Source organism: Cricetulus griseus, chromosome 2, assembly GCF_003668045.3.
Source record: "Cricetulus griseus strain 17A/GY chromosome 2, alternate assembly CriGri-PICRH-1.0, whole genome shotgun sequence".
NCBI lineage: Eukaryota > Metazoa > Chordata > Mammalia > Rodentia > Cricetidae > Cricetulus > Cricetulus griseus.
In genome coordinates this window covers 374,416,214-374,437,338 of record NC_048595.1, presented here as the reverse complement: position 1 = coordinate 374,437,338, position 21,125 = coordinate 374,416,214, and the positions used below count along the sequence as shown (strand labels likewise).

Sequence of the window (21,125 nt, the reverse complement as noted above, 5' to 3'; positions counted from 1 at the left end):
CAGGCTCTAGGACCATGGGTTCTTTTTGTTGCTCATATGCAGCCACATTCTCTGCTCCTACTCCTTGAGTGACATGGCTTCCCCTAATCTGTTCTTTATTTCAACAATCTTCCCATTTTAGCCATGCAATGTAAATGAGATGTAGTAGAATCCTTCTAGGACTGAATTTTTTGTTTGTTTGGTTGTTTTGTTTTTTTTGGTGGTGGTGGTTTTGTTTTTTGTTGTTGGTGGTGGTGGTTTTTAAAGACAGGTTTTGAAGACAGGTATAGCCTTGGTAGACCAAGCTGACCTGGAACTCACAGATTCATCCACCTGCCTCTGCCTCCATAAGTGCTAAGATTAAACTCATGCACTACCCCCTCCCAGTGGGACTGAAGTTTTAAACTTAGTATAAACTGCATTTCAGGATGTTGCCGGTATCGATCATTTATTTATCTTTATTGCTCAGTTCCATGGCATAGAGGTACCAAGTTTAAGTGGTCACACAGTAGAAGACACATTTGTTTCTATTCTCCTTATCTCCTGTATCTTCCCTCTTTCTTTCTCCTCCCTCACCTATTGTAAATAAAGGTATTACAAACATTTGTATAGAGGTTTTGTATCTCTGGGTAGATGCTTAAGAGTGAAGATGCTGGATCATATGGTAATTATATGATTTTTTTTTAAAGCAAATGCCCAGGCTGTTCCCAGACCTAAGTACCATTTTCTGTTCACCAGTAGCATGTAAATGGTTCTGTTTTCCGATATCTGTGTCACATTGAGTATCATTACTCTTTTTAATCCTTGTTAGTCAGTGTGTATTCTGTCTTGGTATAGTTTCAATGTGCATTTCCCTGGTGGCCAAAGACGCTGAGCCCATCTGCATGTCTGTTTAACTGACTGTGTATCTTTGGTGAGATGCCACTGTCTATCCATATTCTAATTGGATGATTTCCATTGTTGAGTTTTAACTGTAACTATAATTACATAGTTTCAGATATATGGCCTACAAATACTTTCTTCCATTTTGTTGATTTTCTTCTTGTTTCATGTCACAGAGCAAAACAAAAACTTACTGTGATACAGTCCAGTTTATTTTTTTCCACTTATGGATCATGTTTTGGGGTCTGAGAACTCTGCCTTGTCTTAGTCTTGGAGATTGTCCTGTCCCCTTTCCTAAAAGTCTTGTAGCTTCTCTGAGATAATTGTCTGTAATACTACCTCAGCAGACATGCTGAAGCACCTGGCCGGGGACAGGTCAAGGCCCGGCACCCAGCATTTGTTGGCTTGGTGGTGCTGTTTGGCTGGATTTCAGAAGTCTGAAAGCTATGTGTATTCCCCTCCCTATGGTTGGTTAGAGAGGCAAGACTTTTTGTCTGTGCCCACTGGTGTTTCTAGGTGCTTGAGCCATAGGTCTGGCCCACACAAGACAAGAAAATCAGAGAACCACCTTCCCCTGAGGGCACTTCCCAGTTTGCTTTCCATCCCCTGCCTTGAAGAGTCTTTGTGGTTATAGATGTAGATTGCTGTCAGAACATAGCTAGGGCTGGAGATGTCTCAGTGGTAGAGTACACCCAGAAAAAAGTGAAATATTTCCTTAAGTTTGTATGAATCTAAATGGTTGTAGACTTTTAAATTGTACCCAAGGGGCAGTGAAAACTGTGTTCACCATCTTCCTGGATGCAGAAAGTCAGTAGTTTTGCTAAATGAATGCTGCCAAACAGAAAGATGTACAAATTAACATGCAGATATTCCCAGAGAAATGGTGTTTGAAATTAACTTATAAATAGGTGAGTTACAGAAGCCAACTTACTGACATAAACATTCCAAGAGAAATGAAGGGAACACACAATATCTTTCAAATGGCCTGTGTGCGTGCGTGCGTGCGTGCGTGTGTAAGAACAGTTATGTTACCTTCCCTGGAATATCCCATGAAAGCTTTTGTTGATCCATTTTGAGTGGCAGCAAGTTTCAGAAACTTAGCCCCCAACCAAAGGTTCCAGGCAGTTTTTCTTAACCCTTAGTTCTTTCTTGGTCACTGGTGAAATTTAAAGAGCAATGCAGCTACAGTTTCAAGTGGTTAATCTCAGTGCATCCCACCTCACATTCATAGCCATTTAGTGTGTTGTTGCTTATGGAGGCAGTAGTTGAGCACGTTTCCCAGATTCGCCATTGCCTGAGCCACTGCTACCATCTGTAAGATAGAGAACACCATCCTTGCACAGAGGCTCACAGCTCCACCAGCTATTGGGAAGTGGATGTACCAAAATCCCTTGAGTCCAGGAGTTCAGGGCTAGCCCCAGCAAGACTGTTAGATCTTGCCTCTTAAAAACAATGCGCTGGGCATGGAGTCACAAGACTTTTAATTCCAGTACTTTCGAAACAGAGGCAGACAGGTGGATCTCTGTGAGTTCAAAGACAGCCTGGTCAACATAGAGAATTCTGTCTCAAAAACAAACAAACAAACAAACAAATAACAAGAATAAAAACAGTAACACATTTAGAAACTTAATACAGTCCCACAGCCTTTACTTAAAACACCCAGGACCATCATCTGGATTTTTGATTTTAGGAGGAGTAATGGCTTCACTCTCGGTTAAAGTGCCCACTTGTTGGTTTATTGATGCTTTTAGATATTTATACTGAGTAGCTCTAAGCCTACATTGGTTTAGCTCACACTTGTTTGCTCAATGAATCCTCTCCTACTACCACATAGAAGTAGAGGAAAAAAATGAAGAGGAAACTTTGTTCTAGACTTTTGGACTTTGGAACTAAGAAGAATGGGTTTTGGATCTTAAAGTATGCATGCTCATCAGCAGGGCTAATGTGAGCAGAAGCCACTGTCATTAGCCCTCAGCTCTCCAAGTTAACAGGTAAGGAGATGCAGTAGGCCTGAACTGTGATTGTTCACATTGTGAAAACAAAAGTAACTATTGTTTTAATCCTGTTATGGTATTGTTCTCAGAAATCATTGGATTCATGCTAGGATTGGGAGTTTAATCCTGTAGGGATCAGATTTTCTCCTCTTATTTATCCTAAGTCCTCTTTAATCTTATTAATTATGCCAGACTATTTTGCCAGAGTGCTAGTGTATGTATACATACCAGTGTGTGTACACATGCCTCTGTGTGTGTGTGTGTGTGTGTGTGTGTGTGTGTGTGTGTGTGTGTGTGTGTGTGTGTGTAGAGGCTCTTAGTCAGAAACATTACTTGAATTACTTATAATTGTGATACTAGGGGCTGGAGAGATGGCTCAGAGGTTAAAAGCACTGACTGCTCTTCCAGAGGTCCTGAGTTCAATTCCCAGCAATCACATGGTGGCTCACAACCATCCGTTATGAGATCTGGTCCCCTCTTCTGGTGTGCAGATATACATGGAAGCAGAATGTTGTATATATAATAAATAAAATAAAATCTTTTTACAAAATTGTGATACTACTCTCTTATGGTGGAGCAGAAAACCAGTTTTGTTTTGTTTTTCCTTTATGCTGAAATTGTGCAGTGTGTATTAGGAAACAAAAATACACATTTAGTGTTGGGGCTTTTATATTTACTTTGCACACTCTACTTGAATGGGATCTTATATTCCCTAATTCATTCCTCCTCCCCTCTCCCCCGTTCTCCTTCTCTCTGTCTCTCAGTCTCTCCCTCCTCCTTGTTTTTTGAGACAGGGTTTCTCGTGTAGCCTTGGCTGTCCTGGAACTATCTCTGTAGATCATGCTGGCCTCAAACTTCAAAGATTGGCCTGCCTCTGCCTCCCGAGGTGTGTACCACCAACCAGCTTCTTTCCTTCTTTTAAAGGATAATCATTATTGACCACCCCCACAAACCAAAACGACAAATTTTAGGTAGCTATTAATTATTATTTGGGGTAAGAACTTGCATAATTGAATCAGCAGTGTGCTAAATAGTGACCCCCACCCCCCACCCCTGTTCTCTGGTTGCTTGCATTCTAGTTACAAAGTGGTGTTCATGATTTTTTTTAAAGATTTATTTATTTATTTATTTATTTATTTATTTATTTATTATGTATACAGTGTTCTGTCTGCATGTATCCCTGCATGCCAAAAGAGGGCACCAGATTTCATTACAGATGGTTGTGAGCCATCATGTGGTTGCTGGGAATTGAACTCAGGACCTCTGGAAGAGCAGCCAGTGCTCTTAACCTCTGAGCCATCTATCTCTCCAGCCCCCTCATGATTATTTTTAACTGCATGTCCACATTAGCAGTTTGTTGGGAGGGGGGCTGCTGCAGTTCCTGTGTGAAGGTAGGAGAACAATGTGCAAGAGATGACTTACACTGTTTAATGCAGTCTTTGGCTTGCTGGAAAATGGTGTTTTGATGTTGTAGGTGGAAAACCTAGGAGATATTCTTAATCCTTACATTACTAAGGATTAAGAATCCCTTACAGCAATCTTATAAGTTAAGATTTCCATATGTACAATGTATGCCATAGCAAACTGTTGCGGTTTGAAGTGAAATAAAACTGGTTGGGGTGCAGACTTTACTGATTCTTCAATAAATTGAGCCCCCACCAACACCTTTAAAAAAAAATACAGCATCTCACTAGTTATCTGGCCTTTTTCTTGTGGTTCACCCAAGAGTTGGTGACTAGCTGGGCCTACAGTGTCTTTTTAGACATGTATGTATGAATGTTACTTTGCTTATTTATTTAAAAGGAAATTCAGGTAATTTCTTTACCAAAAGGAGAGCTGAATCTTTAGTGAATGTTCTAATGCTGACATTATGGTCTTGAAAAGTAGAAAGAAGAATCTAATTATATAAATGAGAAAAACTTAGGTTAAAGGACCTACTTTTGGTATAGGGTAATTGTATGGGAAAGGGGAGGGGCTTTAGTTTCTAATCCTCTTTGGGGGAGTCTCCATATCAGGCCTGCACAGAAACATGTAGTGGAGCAGCTCCTTTATCATAAAGGGAATTTTAATTTAAAAATGTTCTTGCATCATGAGCAGAGTAAGCGACAGACAGCGACACTGGGCATTTATCTCCTTCAAACCACATTACCAGTAATTGCTGCATTAAATCAAAGTCAGAAGAGATTACAGGTCTAAACAGAACAAGGGGCTGGTGCCAACCCAGGGATTCCCACACTGCTTCCTTGCTGTCAGGGGAGCTGCCCTGATGTCTGACTGTGTATGTGCACTGTAGAATGCAAGATGATGAACACAGTCTGGAAACAGAGGCAGCCACACATCCAAGACCCCACAGTTTCCCTCTCTGTTAACTCTTTTATTGGACCCAAGGTGATGATTATCTGTCTGTCTGTCTGTCTATGGTACTAGTAGATAAATAAGAAATAGGCATAAGAATTGTGTTTTCCTCTGGCCTCATGTATAGATAATATTCCCTTCCTAAATTATCGGAGATAGTGCTGAGGATCCTCAGGGTGTTCTGGGCTTGTTTGTACACTAACTGACCTAATGCAGTGCTATTGTTACCTTCTTCTTTCAGAGGAAGAGTTTGAGGCAGAGAGACATTAAATAACTCCCAAATCATACAGCTGTAGAGCCTTGCTGCTAAGATTTGACTCCATTTAGTCTGGCTTCAGAGCCATCTCCAGTGCACACTCTGTGTGTAGGCCATTCTGGAATTCTGCTGAGTGAAGGTGATACTTGAAGAACAAAGGTAAACTATATAATTCCTCTCTTTCCAAACTCTTATCTTACTGTTGGAGTAACAGAAGGAAGTGTACAGCAAACTGAAAAGGCCGTGTGCAGGTGCTAAGGGAGCAGTCTGCCAGAAGCCTAGCCTAGGCGATTAGTAATTTCCAGAATAGCCTATCCTTTCACCTCTGCTTATATTTCAGACCTAATTTCCACTATACCTTTTATCCCTTTCCATAGGACAGGTTGAAGGTTTCCCCATTTCCCTTTGCCAACCCTCCCTCCCCTCAAAGCAGATAACCTTTCAAAACCTCTCTGCAATGAGGAGGGCGGAACTGAGTCTTTCATTGGCAGTTCTGCTGAGGTGTAATTAATACACAATAAGTAGTACATACTGAAGTCACAGTTGGTTAAGTTTTGACATGTACACACCAATGAAGTCATCACAACTGAGATAATTATCAGTTTGAGGATCTCCAGATTCTTCATGTCCTGATGCCTCCCATCCAGCACACCAACAAACAGTGATTTGCTTTTGGCCATTGTAGATAAGTTTGCACTTTCAGCATTTGACAAAAATAAAATCATGCGATAAAAAGCACTATGTATGGGGTTTCTTGTACCTAGTATCATTATTTTGAAGTTCATCTTGTGTGCACTAAAGGCTCTTGTATTTTTGTTGTTGAGTTACAAGTGTTTGTTTGTGAGTGTGGCAGCAGGCTAGGCATTGTCTCTTGACAGGTGTTTGAGTTGTTTGTACTTTAGGGTCCCTGTACAAGTGTTTATATGGATATAGGTTCTCACTTCTCTTAGGTAAATATTAATACTAGCAAAGTAAACTGAGTAGACTACATGAAAGGTATACATGTGATATTTTAGGAAGTTGCTAAGTACTGATTGTAGGTCGATTATATGATTTTTTTACGTATTTTAGCTTAAAGCCCTTTAACAAATACATGCGTTATAAATGGTATCTCTATTTTCTTCTCCTCACAGTGTTCATTAGTGAGGGAAAGTTTTTAGTGAAGTCTGATTTGTTGGTTTGTTCTTTTATGGCTTTTTTTTTAGTCTTTTTGGTGCTAGGGATCAGACCAAGGCCATTGACCGTGCTAACTATGCATCTTACCACTAGGCAACACCAATAGGCAATCATCGGTGTTGATGATTGCTCAGGAATCTAAGGAATTTTAGTCTTGAAGTTTGTATTATCTGTTTTGTGTTTTAGGCCTGTGATCAAATTTTCTGTATGGTACAAGTGTGTTCATTTTTATGATGTGTGGCTGTGCAGATGTCTAGTTCCAGTTGTCCTGTACTGTTTGTTGAGAAGACTATTCTCTGATGAATTAATTGCCTTTGTACATCTGGATGTGATTCTGGGTTTCTCAATCTGTCTCCCCCACCCTACTACACCCCCAACATGAGTACACTCATTCTTGTAGGGATGAGTGTTACGAGTCTAGTAGACTTAAGAAAAGTTATCAATGTCACATGCCTAAAGGGAAGATAATCACAGTCTCTGCCTATATAGAAAGAACATAGATAGCCCAAGGAAGTAGAATAGCTGAATAGCTGTGCATGTGTCAAGTCTGTGTTCTAGGATGTTAAGTCAGCTCTAGCTGGCCTGTACATTCAGAGTAATCTCAATCAGAATCCCACACACATTTTTATGGAAATTGACAAACCTATTGTACAATTACTATGGAAATGCCAAGGACCTAGAATAGTTAGAATAGCTTTGAGGGGAAGAAGGCCTTATTTTAGCTTGTGGCTTCAGAGATTTCAGTCCACAGCCTTTGGCTTATTGTTTTTGGCCTCTGGTGAGGTAGAATGTCATGGTAGAGAGCTAGTGGGGTAACAAAGCAGCCTACTTTGTGGGGGATGGGAGGGAGATAAGGTGTGCAAGTGAGATGCAGTTTTGAAGGGTACTCTCCACTGATATGTGTCCTTCAAACTGCACTGGTGCACAGAACCATCCCATCCCAAAAGGGAGGTAGGACAATAGCAAAAGGACAGACATTAAATCCTGTAGCCTCTTTCTGGCATGGGCATGTGCTTTTGTGATATGAGATCAGAGTCAAGTAGCCCTATCCCTTCAGAATGCTACCTTCAAGGCAGAGGTTTCATCTTCTAGTCATCTTTTATCTCCTGGGGTCTCTATTACATCATCTCCTTTTCTCTCACAGCTTCATATAACATCCTTTTAGGGGCTGTCCATGGGGACTCCAACACTGTCACACATTTAGTGACCTCTTAGGCTTTCTTCTGTAATCTTGGTAGTGGCTTTTATGATCCCATAACTCTTTTTCTGCATACCTGCAAAACCAATATCACACACATGGTAGCAAAGTTTCTACCAGAATCAAAATGCTGTGATTTCTGAGTGCATAGATGTCTGAATTGGGGAAACATTTCCTAAGGGACCATCATGGCTTACTCTCCTAAAGAGAAAGTCGTTCAAATACATATTCGTGTTTATACCCTTGAGGTGGGTGGGGTCTGGACAATTTCTGAGATACCTCTGAGGCATCTTTCCTGTTGCTCTGGTACCAGACTTATTTTCTGTCTCTTCAGCAGCCATAATTTCCAAGGCCTTAACTTTATGCAGCCTCTTTTTGTTCAAACCACAAGCTTTAAAAATTCTTGTGCTCCGCTTTTTGCCCCTGATTCTTACTATAAGCCTATTGCTAAAAGGAGTTAGCAATAACCATGCAATGGTCTACATATTGGACTACTTGGGAATTTTTTTATTTATTTAACTTATTTATATTATGTGCATTGGTTTGAAGGTGTCAGATCTTCTGGAACTGGAGTTATAGGCAGTTGTAAGCTGAACCCAGGACCTCTGGAAGAGCAGCCAGTGCTCTTGACCACTAAGCCATCTCTCCAGCCCCAGGAATTTTTTTCTACCAGATTAGTTTGTAACCTTTAAACAAAAGCCTTCCACAAAGTCTCAGGACACAGACAAAATGTAGACAGTTTCTCTTTGATAAAATAACATGAGTGGTCTCTAGTCCAATTCCCAGAGAGTTGGTGTACCTGTCTGAAATCAGATGGATACAGACTTTCCTGGCCATATTTCTGTGTCATCCTGGTCTTCTGGCCTCCCACCCAGAGCTGCACAGTAAGCTTGGTTTGTGTTCTAGGCTTTCTCTAGCCTACTTCATTATTTTAATTTTTATTTTATATGTATGAGTGCTTTGCCTGCATGTATGTTTGTGTACTATATGCATGCACTGTTTTGTTTTGTTTTAAGACCAGGTTTCTCCATGTAGCCTTGGCTATCCTGGAACTCACTCTGTAGACCAGACTGCCCTCAAACTTACAGAGATCTGCCTGCCTCCGCCTCCCGAATGCTGGGATTAAAGGTGTGAGCCACTGCCTGGATGAATTGGCTTATTTTTTTTATCTTCATTTGTAATTCATAGAGAATCGGTGCTGGCAAGCTAGAAATATTCTAGTATTTTGTATGGTCCTTGCAGTCTGTTTGATTGATTTTAGGGTATATGTTGTACCTGGAAGACCATCTCTAGATACGTTGGAGCAATTTGAACCTTAACAGTTTCTCCTGAGCACTCTTGCACATAACTTAATTAGCCATAGAAGGCTTCACTGAAGATGTGTGGGAGTAGCCATACCAGCAGGCCCTCACACTCAACCTTGCTAATCCCGTGAAGGCATGTCCTAATGTTACTGGCTCTGCCTTAGTAGATTAGGAGGTCATTATACTGAAACAAGCTTGTCATTTTGAAATTTTGAATATTTGTCTCAAATAGAGGATTTCTTAAGAGGAATAGTTTTACCTGGTGTGTCTCTACAAGCCTTTTCTTTTCTTTTCTTTTCCTTTCCTTTCCTTTCCTTTCCTTTCCTTTCCTTTCCTTTTCTCTTCTTTTCTTTTCTCTTGTGCATTTTGTGTTACTTTCCTAGGACTACTTAGCTGTTTTGATTGCAGATGAGAGCCAACTCCAGCTTGCTGTGAGCTGTCAACTAACCTCACACCTGTCTGTATTTGTTACCGCTTTTAATATCAGTTACAGAAATATGTGTGCACATGTGTGTGCAAACAATGGCAGGGTGGGTGAAGCCACTCCCTAAAAGGAGAAAAGCAACTGCTTTTCTGTAGCGACCTCTCCACCCCCACCTCTTTACAGGCAGCCACAGTTAATCCCTCCAAGTTTGACTGGAACAGCTGAGAGTACGCCCTGCATATTTGCAAGCCTCCAGTGGATTCATATTGCTCAGAGTTGGGGCCACCTTCCTCTTTTTCTAGCTGATCCTGCCAGCTGTCCTAGCTCCTGTTAAAGCAGGAGGGGGTTGTGTGTTAAACGATACAGAAACATACGGTATCATGAAAGGGACCCTTTACTGCATGTATCAGTGTTACTCTTTTCAGCCAGTTCTTCCATGGCTGGGCATTATGCTGTTAATCCTAACACCTGTCTCTGCCGGAGAGAATGAGAAGGAAGGGAGGAAGAGGGAGGGAGGGTGTGTGTGAGTGTGTGTGTGTGTGTGTGTGTGTGTGTGTGTGTGTGTGTGTGTGTGTGTGTGTGTGTGTGTCACGAGCACTCCCGCCCAAGGGAGGGCTAGAGGAATAATACAGCCCCACTTGCCTCCTATGTCCTAGGTTGGGAGTGTTCCCTTTAACACACAACCTGGGACATATTATTTTGGCTCCGGATACCTTGTGCTTCTGCCCTTGTTTGCCACTTTAAGGAGCCAGAAGTCTCTTCCCTCTGGCTGTCATCTTTTGCCTCTTGGCTTTCTGGTGGAGTTGTCAGCTAAAATCCAATCCCTAGTGCTGTCTTTAGTGTGTTCAGCTAACTTGGTTGGATAGGTTTGCTTCTCTTTGAACATCTCTTGTGTATACTGCTGAATCCTATTGGTCTGAACCAAACTCCGACTTCACCAGCTGAGCCAGCACAACTTTCTGTGTAGACTGGAAAGTAGGACAAGGATTTTTTTTTCCTTTTTTTCTTTCTTTCTTTCTTTCTTTCTTTCTTTTTTTTTTTTTTTTTTTTTTTTTTTTTTTTTGAGGGTGCCTCTAGTTCTGTTGGACAGGACACATCAGACAAAACAAAAACTTACGGTGATTTTTGTGCTGTCCAGATCTGGAGTCTTTTTCCCTCTGCTATGTATGGTGTATATTGCATGGATTATCAGTATCCTCTTGTCCAGGTAAGCAGGGTTATGACTTGTTTTCCAGACACTATTGATTGATGTGAAAGTTTTATGACAAAAGAATACAGGCTTTCTATCATTTGATTTAGTGCCATTTGGGATAGAGTTCTCAAGATTTTTTTTTCTAATTCGCTATAGCAAGAGATTTTATTTTAATAGTGTTGATAATTGGACAGGAGTGGTTGGCTCTTCCTTTTTAGAAATTCTAGAGCGTCAGAGATTGGGGAGAAGAATGGGTTGGGCAGTATAAATGTAATATTTATAATGCTGCTATGATATAATAAACTTCAGGCTTTTTGGAGGCAACTAAGAGATACAGGTATAGTCTTTAAATGTTGCTATATTTTTCAGAAAGGTAATACATAATCAAGGCCATGCCTAGATTTTTAAATTTGGTTTTAGCCTGACATTTTCAACTATTTTGTGGTAGAATTAGTGAAATTTTCATTGTTAATTTGTTGAAACCCAGAACCAGAAAAGGTTAAGCCATTATAAAGCATATTACATTGTGTAAATGCCTTTCAATTGGTAGCAGTATAGAGAGAGAGAGTAAATGGAGAAGAGTCCTGGATTCTGGCTCCCACTGTGGTAGTTGTTCTACTTATCCATGCTCAAATAACTTCATTTTTATTGATTGTTTAAATTCTGAACTACAGGTAGTTTATGATCCTCAATTACTGTCCTTTCAGATGCCATTTCTAATAGCCAGCACCTAGTTTCAGGTTGAGCAGAGATATACAGGCTTAAAAAAGATGGCCACCTGGTGCCTGGTAGGCAAACTCCCTTTCAAGGCCCCAGTCCTGGAACCCTGCGGGAGTTATATTCTGTTTCTCTGTAACTATGTTGTGACATGTTGATTATGGTGTTTTATGGGAAGAACATAGCCATTTCCATGATTTTTGATCTTTCAGATGAAATGCAAGTGTACATCACATTTGTCATGATGAGGTTTGTAGCATTTATGGATTTCATTTATCTGTGGACTATTTCTCTACTGATACATCAGGGTATTGGTCTTTCTCCCTACTTAAGACTGGATGTGTCATGAAACCAGACTAGAAGGAAATCTTTTTACAGGTTAACACTAGGTCTCAATGAGATGCAGCTGTGAACAGATAGCAGTGACAAAAAACATTAAATCACTTGGTGGAAAAAAGTTCTCTTCAGACTACGATACAATTGGATAAAAGCTTTGGCAGTGAGACTTTGATTCATTCTTGATAAGATAAATTGATGTTCTAAATCTTTATTTAGATTTATTATTGGTGAATATTCGGTATCTTAAACCATATTTCTCTGGCCTTGCTTTGTTAGTAGGTTTTTTTTTTTTTCTATCTAAAATTAAGATAGCTCAGAAATACTGGGAATGCGATGTTAAAACTAAAACTGTTTTCTTCATTCTGCCATACCAGTAAATTAATGGGATTGGGGAAAAAAAGTTTTACATGGGAGGATTAAAAGTTATTTTATGAGCATATTTATTAATTTTTTGATGGAACAGTTTTCAGTGCATTTGTAAATGAGTGATAGATGGTTGTTTCTACACACCTTTTGGGGGGAGGTGGTCTGAGACAGGGTTTCTCTGTGTAACTGTCCTGGCTGTCCTGGTACTTGCTCTGTAGACCAGGCTGGCCTCAAACTCACAGAGATCCCCCTGCCTCTGCCTCCCAAGTGCTAGGATTAAAGCAACCACTGTCTGGCTTGCTGCACACTCTTACACTGACTATAAAATGTTTTTCTAAGCTTATATTGTATTATTATACCCATTGTGTAATACTTGGAGTTGTGTGCCAATGCATTATACAATGAACACTTAAGGACATGACTGAATGGTATTTTTAAATGAGTCGTATCTGTTTTTAATTGAGTATTTCTAGAATTGCTAATGTTGAGATAATGAAACAAAGTTGAGTTCTTTCCAATAGAGGGCAATAAAGTATTTCACATGCTTGACCCTTCATTACTCTTAATATTAATAAAATAATGCCTGCCTAAGAGCATGCAGTTGAAATTTATTATTTTATTACTTACAATTCCTGTAGAACCCAATCAGTTTAAAAAACACAGGTAGATTTAAAAAGATAGAGACTTGTTAGAGAAGGATTTAAGGGACACTGAGTTTCTTTGCCCAGAGAAAAAGGTAAAGTAATTCTCCTAGCCGGGCTGTGGTGGCGCACACCGTTAATCCTAGCACTTGGGAGGCAGAGGCATGCGGATCTCTATGAGTTTGAGGCCAGCCAGGTTACAAAGTGAGTTCCAGCATGGCCAGAACTACACAGAGAAACTCTGTCTCAAATCACCTTCCCCCCAATCCTTTCTCCTTTATTTATTTAATTATTTTATTCTAAACTTGCTGTGTAGACCAGGCTGGCTTGAGCCACAAGATCAACATGCCTCTCCCTCCCTGGTACTAGGAGTAACCAGGCCAGACCCTGAAATTCTTGTAGATGGTCCTAGCTGGCTAAACATCTACCGCCTCTGACCACCATGGATATAAAACATTATTTCTACCCTCTGGCTGCTCACAGTGTAGCCAGAATTATGCAGAGGCTTATTATGTCCATGATAGATGCCAAGGAAAAGTGTGCGCATAGATGTGGGACAACTAACTGGAATGTGGAAAAGCAGAGAATCAGGAAATGTTTTCAGGGGTGAGGATTTCTGTAAGTAAGGCCTGAAGAATGGATCCACAAATAGAAGGCTGTTTTCAAGGGTCAGAATAGAAATAGCATTGAACTAACAGTTGCTCCATGTGGCAGTATGTGACAGTACTGGTGTGTGTGTGGGGGGGGGGAGAGCCGTGATTGTGACAGGTCTGCTAAACAAACAGGTGATGGCTTTCAGTCCTGCTTAAAGAGTTGGAAATTTTCCAGGAAATTTCCCTGGGGGGGGGGGAGGAAGGAAGGAAGGAAGATGAGGAGGCAGTAATAAACCCAACCAATAAAACAAGAAAATTTCAAAAATATAAAATGCCAGAAAAGGAAATTGAAGGAGATACTAGAAGATGGAAGTATACCCTATGTTCATGGATCAGCAGATTAATGCAGTGAAATTATTGTATTACCCAAAGTAGCCAATAAAGTTACCTCAAAATTTACTGACATTCTGGGGGGGGGACCCTAAAATTCATATCCTCAGGTAGCCAAAGCAATCTTTGTCAAAAATTAGTGCTGGAGGTAGCACAATAACAACTAAACATTTTACTGAAGATCCATAGTCAGTATAGCTCTGGCACAAAAAGACCCGTGCCCTGAATAGAGGATCTAGAAATAAAACCACATTTGTAGCAACCTGGTTCCTCACAGACACCAAAAACACATTGCAAATGGTGCTGGGTAAACCAGATCTCCACAGGTAGAAAACAGAAATGAAATTCATTTCTCTCACCCTGCACAAAAGTCCATTCAAAATAGTCCAAAGGCTTTAGTACAAGATTTAGAACTTTGAAACTACTAGAAAAGACTATAGGGAAATCATTTCCAAATACAGGCACAGCCCTGGACTTTCTGAGTGGGTTTCTAGTAACCCAGGAATGAATGGGAAAGACCGGTGAGTAGGAGTACATCAAGATAAAGAGCCTGCACAGCAGAGGGACTGTCGGAGTGAAGAGAGCTGCAGAGTAGTAGCCCTATCCAGCTGTTCGTCTGGCAAGGGATTGATACCAGACTATATGAACAACTCAAAAACTAAGTCCCCAAATAACAAGCCTTACAAATAAGTAAATGGGCTAATGAGTGAAATAGATAAGTTGTGAAAAGAAGTACACATGGATAACAAATATACAAGAAAATGTTCAACATCCTCAGCCATTAAGGAAATGTAAACCAAATACATAAGAGATTTTTAGCTGAGTGGTGCACACTGGTAAGCTTGTTACTGTGTACAATTAACACTAATTTTAACAAAACCAAAGAGGATTTCCCCCCTGTAGAGAAATGACAGGGTGAGATTTGTATTTAGAAAGATTACTGGCAGCAGTGAGATGCTTGGGGGATAGACCAGAGACACCAGCAGAGGAAGTCTGTGAGCATGGGCATGGGCAGGCAGAGAAAACAGGACTTCCTCTAACTTAATGAAGCCTTGAGTAAGAAGGAGCCCTCCACTGTGGGCTTAGGTTTGACCCCAACTTTTGTATCTTGCCAGCCTGGCTGCCTATGAGCAAGATGTTTACCCTAACCTAGCTGAGTAAAATCTACAAAGGAGATTTCACTCTCTCAGCATGTCCTGAGGATATAATGAGCTGATAATGCACAGTTGCTTGTTTAGAAGCCATCTCAGAGTAAGGTCTTCAGAAGCAGTAGCTATGTTGCCTGCTGTGAATCTAGCCTTCACCAATAAGACAGGGATGCTGGAATGCAAGAGTCACACGGGAAGATTCACCTCGGCCTTGTCCACTGCTGTTTTCCTGAGAGTTAGGGGAATGCTTGGCATAAGCATAAGCACAGAAGGCACTTGGCTATTCTGTAAATCAGTAGTTCTGTTTTGGATATAAAGACTGGTTTGTTTTGTTTCGTTTTTTAAACGTGTGTGGAGTGTGTGTGTGTGTGTGTGTGTGTGTGTGTGTGTGTGTGTGTGTGTGTGTGTGTGTGTGTTGAGAGGTGTAGATACACATGTGTGCCACAGAACATGCATGAACGTCAGAGACAACTTGCAAAGACCAGTTCTCTTTGAACTTAGGTCAGGCTTGGTGGCTAATGCTCTTTCATTCTGGGACATCCTATCAGTCCCAATGTGGGACTTTAAAGAAGTACAGAGGTGACTGGTTTTGATGGTTGGATATTCTGCTCTGAAGTCAGGAAAAGATGTGGGAGAAATTCAGAAATAGAGTCCTCAAGGCTGATGAGCATTGTTAACTGAAGGCAATCGAGTGAGATCCAACAACCTAGACAAGTATTGTCAGTGCCAGCTCCTTAAGTTTGGACCCATTCTGGAAATCTGAAATACCTGGCTCCTCTCTTTACAGAAAAGCACAGAAGATGACATTACCACTGGAGTGCTGGTGTGAGGAGCTGTGCGCTTTGGGAGGATAAACTCCTAGTTGCACTAAAAGGAGATTGAGGATGGCATCTCATGCAATATCAGTCAACATTCAGAGAGTTCGAGGAAGGAAGTGAATGGAGAACAAGAAAAGTTAGAAAAGACTGGTATATTGTGCCCTCCCCACTCCATCTCCCCCCATTTTGAGATGGGTAAACAGCTGAGGGAGCTTCATTGCCTGGAATGCTGCCAAGGGACAGCTGTAGTCTGAGGCCCAGCAACAACAGCACCCAGGCTCCTGTGTGGCTGTGGCTGGTGGGGTGGCAGTAGATGAAGCAACATTTAAAGCTAAGGGTGGGTTTCCCAAAGACAGGAATCCAAATGCCACAGAAATGTCAGAAAAGATATGGCATGTTCATTGAATTTGGTCACCACCTGGAGATCATCAGTGACTCACTGAGATGAATTTCAGTTAAGCAGCATAGAAGAAAGGAAGCAGGAGTTCTGAAGACTGACATGCCAATAAAATGGTCAAAAATCAAGACACGAAGTACCCTTCCCTGTGTTTATTTATTCAGCAAATATTTCAAGAACCTCCCATGTCCAGACATACCTCTGAAAGCCAGAGGCTGCTCCACCAGGGTAGACATGATTTCTTTAGCTAACTGTGGTACTCTGTTCAGTACCCACCTTCCCATCCTCCTAACCCTGCCTGTCTTTCCATTCTAAGACAGAGACAAAAACAGACAGTCAAATGAGCTTTTCCTTGGTACATTCAGCCAGCAGGGACTTCAGCTGTTTTGCTGGGTTAGATTCAGGCTGTTCAATTGCTCTTCTATCTTTTGGGCACCAAAAGAGCAAATTGTCCTCTATGTCAGCTTTTAAAGTCAGGGACACACTTCAAAATACCACTGCCCAGTACTCACGGTGATCCTGTTATTCAAAGATTTCATAAAAACCATTTCAGAGGATTTTATTTTTTAGCTTATATTGTCCGCTGTGGTACCAAACTTGTAATCTTAGTATTTGCAGTTTGAAGTATTAATCCTATGTCTAAAAATGCAGTTTAAGTTTCTGGGCCCATGGAAACCTTTATCCTGCCCAACACTTTGTTTATGGGAACTTTTCATTTCCCTTTTTACTTACAAAAAAAAAAAAAAAAAAAAAAAAAAAAAGGTCCCTTGTCTTTATAGTAGGGAGCTGAAGTCGCACCTAAGCATCCAAGTAGCTAGCTTTTCTGGTGCTTGTGGCTTTTTGTCAAGGGTAGTATAATGGCCTGCTGGATTCAGAGCATGCTGTTCAGGTTTATTTTGTATGGCAAAGCTGAAAATACATTTATTTCTTCAGTATGACTTTTTTCTTAAAGCACACGAAGAATTGCAAGCACGCATGCCTTGCCACGCTCTGCTTTTGCCTCCCCTTCTTTCTTTCCTTGCCTTTTAAAAAGTTTGATATCATTTGCCCAAGAGCCCTGGGTGTTCACACTTCAACATGTTCATAAAGGTGTTAATTTTGTAATCTGCTCCTCTCCCATTTTTGTTTGCTTAACATGGTACTTGAAGACCCCATCCTTTTACAAAAAAAACAAAAAAGGGTTGTGTGTGCATGCATGCTGCATGTGTGAAGGTGCCAGGTCACCTGGAGCTGCCCAGCATAGGTGCTGGGAACTGAACTCTGGTCCTCTGCAAGCAAGGTGCACACTCTTAGCCACTGGACCATCTCTCTAGCCCAAGATTATTCTTTTACACATATTTCTTCGTATCTGTAAAATATCAGAACAGCTTCTGCCTATTACACAATCAATACACTGCCCTGACTGAGGTCTCCAGATTGTGTTAATGGTTCTGTAGTTCGAGCATTCTTTTTGGAATTGTTAAAATGATTGGCAGTTGAGAGAACATGGTGACAGTGTGCTGGCAAAATGCCAACCAACAGTATTACATATTTCATTTTAAAGCCTGGCTCTGCATCATGCCAGATAGTCCTGGTGCAGACATGAAGAACCTCCACTAATGTGTTAACTGAGTATTTATTTTTAAAATAAGGAGCTGATTTTGCAGTTGACTTCTGCATTTCAATGAATACAGTAGAATTAAAATATGTAATCTATAGGGCAGGGTCTTCTCAGAATCCACTTAAAAATCTCAGTTTTATGAGACAAGTTGGCAAAAGTCCCAAGTTTATCAAATGTTCACATAATTTGAGTCTTTATATAGAGATGAAATTTACATTCAGAGATCACTTGTAAAGGACAGAATGAGATGAGAACTCCTACCCAGTTCATCAACCTGAGGCTTTTTTATTTGTGTTTTAAATGTGAGGACCTAAAAGAAGCATCTGTATAGAGTAAACATTCTGGGAGCTCTGTAGTAACTGTTATGTTTGCAGTGATGACGCAGGTGCCAGTGTGGGTATATAGACTATAGGTGAAACACAGTAAGGAAAGCAGGAAGCACATTTCTGTCTCGTTAACCTGAGCTTTGTGGAGTGGGGAGCTTCCTCGGTCGGATGTGCACACCTTGAGATTTATGATGACACCTTTTTCAGAATCTCCAGGGTTTTTAGAGGAGAAAAAATAGGCATGAAACTGACCTCCCTTCTCTCCTAGTCCTGTGCCCTCATTACATCTCCTCTGGCTTCTCGCACCATTCTGTGTATTGCTGTCCTTGAAAACCTTCCTGTGTAGTCACTGAGCGGCTTTTTGCTCCACACCTTTTACTAGACCCACTCTTATCTATAAATGTCCATCAATGGAAAAAACTTAACTTTCATTTCTTTTTTATTATGGCCATAATCTCTTAAATCTGTATTAACTGTAATAAGTTGTAGTAAGTGCTTCTAGAGCAATATAATTAATACGACCATCACAACCTTATAATATGCCAGCACATGGCACCTGCCCTCTTCACTCCCCCCCTCCTTTTACCCTATGTGCTTGAGCGCATACACACACTCAGCACACATACTCACGCGTGCGCACAATAAAGCACAGGCCATACTGCCATTCTCCAGCAGGCCTGCTTCTGGAGTTGGTTGCTGTCAGCCTGCTGGGAGGGGTCGGGGGGAGGAGGAAGAGGTGGGGCTCCACTCTGATTAATTACCTTAGGCATTCAGGGGTGGGGCTTCCTTCAGCCATCTGCCTGAGATATGGGAGGGAGCTGGAGAAAGAAGGAGGGGGAGAGACTGCCAGAGAGGAAGAGAAAAGAAAGGAAGAAACACTAGAAAGAGAAAGGCAGGAAAACGAATAAAGGGAATCCAGTCACCCGCCCTTCGCCAGCTAGCTGGGGACAGGGTGGCAGAGCCACGGAGGTGTGCCCCACTACGGCGGCTTCCAACTGGTTATCATCTGCTGCTTCTGGTTTATGGAGAAAAAGAAAATGGTAACTCAGGTAAGACTTGTGCGTCCTCCACACATTTCTGTCTCGGGGATCTGGGGAAAGGTCTTGGGGTGGAGTGGAGCCAGCCAAGTTTTAATGAGGGTCGTCTTCTTTCAAAGGCAGATTCATTGTTATCAGCTGAAGTGTTGGTCCTTGGAGCATGTGTACTATTATCGGTGCCCTTCTCTCCCCCTCCCTCGGCTCCATAGCTGATCCCAGTTTCCTGTAGTGTGCAGCTGTAGCTCAGGAAAGAGCCTGTGGGGATTTGTCTACCTCTTTGTCTTGGTTCTGAGAAGAGGGAGGGAGAGAGACTGCAGAGGTAGGAAGAGATTCTTGTAGACTGCCAGAAAGGGGAGAGGGAGTGACTTCCTTTTAAGAATCACAGAAGAATTTGTGTTACTGGGAAAGCTGATTCACTGAGGTTCCTCGGGCTTGGCTGTAGAATTTCAGTTTGCTGCCTTCTTTCTAAACGGATTATCACAAATGAAGGCTCGGAAAGAATGTTTCGTGCCTGTGGTTTTGTCGTTGGTAAAGGATGTTTTCTATAGGAACACGGAGCATCTTGGTGTAGCAGAGGCAGGTCCCTGACAGGATAAATGTGTACATAAGCGACAATTGCCCGCTTTAAAAGACATTTGAAGGAGATGGAGTAGGAAATGGAAGATCTCCATCTCTCCCTCCTCTCCCCACCCCCCTTCTCTCTGCCTCTCTGGTTGTGTCAAGCAGTGTCTACTCTGCATTTTAGCAAGTCATTCCCGACAAATGGAAAGGGGATTGTTGTTCATTCCTGGCAGGGCTGTTTTTCTGGTTGGTACCCCACTGTATGCTCATTTTACCCCCTTTTTCTTTATGTGTGGCTTGGGAGAAAGTGGTGAGGCTGTGCCTTATCAGAGAACATCATTTCCATGATAGGACTTTCAGACCCTTTAGTCTTAGACTTGGGATCAGTTCGCCCCAGGCTTCCCTCACTGGACAGTGCTTTCCTTTTAAGGAGGGTGCCCCTTTTTTGTATTCTCTCCCCTCTTTTCCTCTCAGAGTCACCACCGGAGGGCGAGAGACAGCAAGCTATCCATGGAGGCATCGCCTTCGGTGCTGGAGCCTTGTTTAGTTAAATGTTATATAATGCCCTGCAGTACCATTTGGAAGGAAAGAAACCTGTAGGGATGAATCCACCCCGACCCAGAGAAGAGGGAAATTTCAAAAGATAAATCCTTCCAAAGAGAATTTCCTCCAAATTTAGGATGGGGAATTGTCAAGAAATTCCTCCTTTGGAAAGTGGAGAAACTCTTGAATTTTTTTTAAATACTTCTTACTACTTTGTAAAATCTAATTAATGTTTTTGAAATATCACTTTATTTTGTCAAAATCTCATAGAAAGAAAACCCATGTCTTGATTCTCTCCGAAGCCTGTGACATGCTACTCTCTTCACTTGAATCCTCCTCAAGTCTCCACTGAGGAGCTGTGTTAGAGGGCAGCTGCCCTCAGCTCTGTGGAAGGCTTTTCACACTGCAATTCTGCAGTTCTCACATGCATTTTTGAAAAAGTGTAGGAGTTCTTTAAACAGGAACTGCTAGAATCCAACTTCTGTGGCCTCTTGAGCATTGCCTCTTGGTTTTAGAAACATTGAAATGTGTGTGACAAGTTAGAATGTGCACACTTGTTTGTGCTTCCTTCATACTGCTCCTAATCATCAGATATATGGAAAGTGTGATTTTAGGAGCAAGGCTGAAGAAACACATGGAACCTGGGAAGAAGCTTTTTTTTTACTGGTTAAGGATTCCAGTGGATAAATTTAATCTTTGTGTTTTCTCACATGTGCCAAACACTGAAGGAAAACTCATTATCTTATGTTGAATTCATATAACTGAAAAGACAGTAGGATCTGTGGGATTCGGGAATGTGTGATATTTCAGTATCTGCAACTACTACCTGAAAGTCGTGGAGATGGTTGTCTAGAAAACAAAATCAAAGGAAATAATGAGTGCGGCCAAA

General features: G+C 41.4%; 1 protein-coding gene across 16 annotated transcripts in view; it reads left to right on the top strand.

The window, feature by feature from the left end:
- Window positions 1-21,125, top strand: part of Rbfox2 (RNA binding fox-1 homolog 2) — a 249,525-nt gene that overhangs the window by 146,328 nt on the left and 82,072 nt on the right. Inside the window, exon 1 of one of the 16 annotated variants that reach the window (XM_035440740.1) lies at window positions 18,893-19,144. The exons of the other annotated variants lie outside the window; for them this stretch is intronic. Within the exon in view, the coding sequence (XP_035296631.1) occupies window positions 19,118-19,144 (27 nt within the window). The 5' untranslated portion in view covers window positions 18,893-19,117. Of the gene's footprint in view, window positions 1-18,892; window positions 19,145-21,125 lie in introns of those variants that run through there. 16 annotated transcript variants of the gene reach the window in all.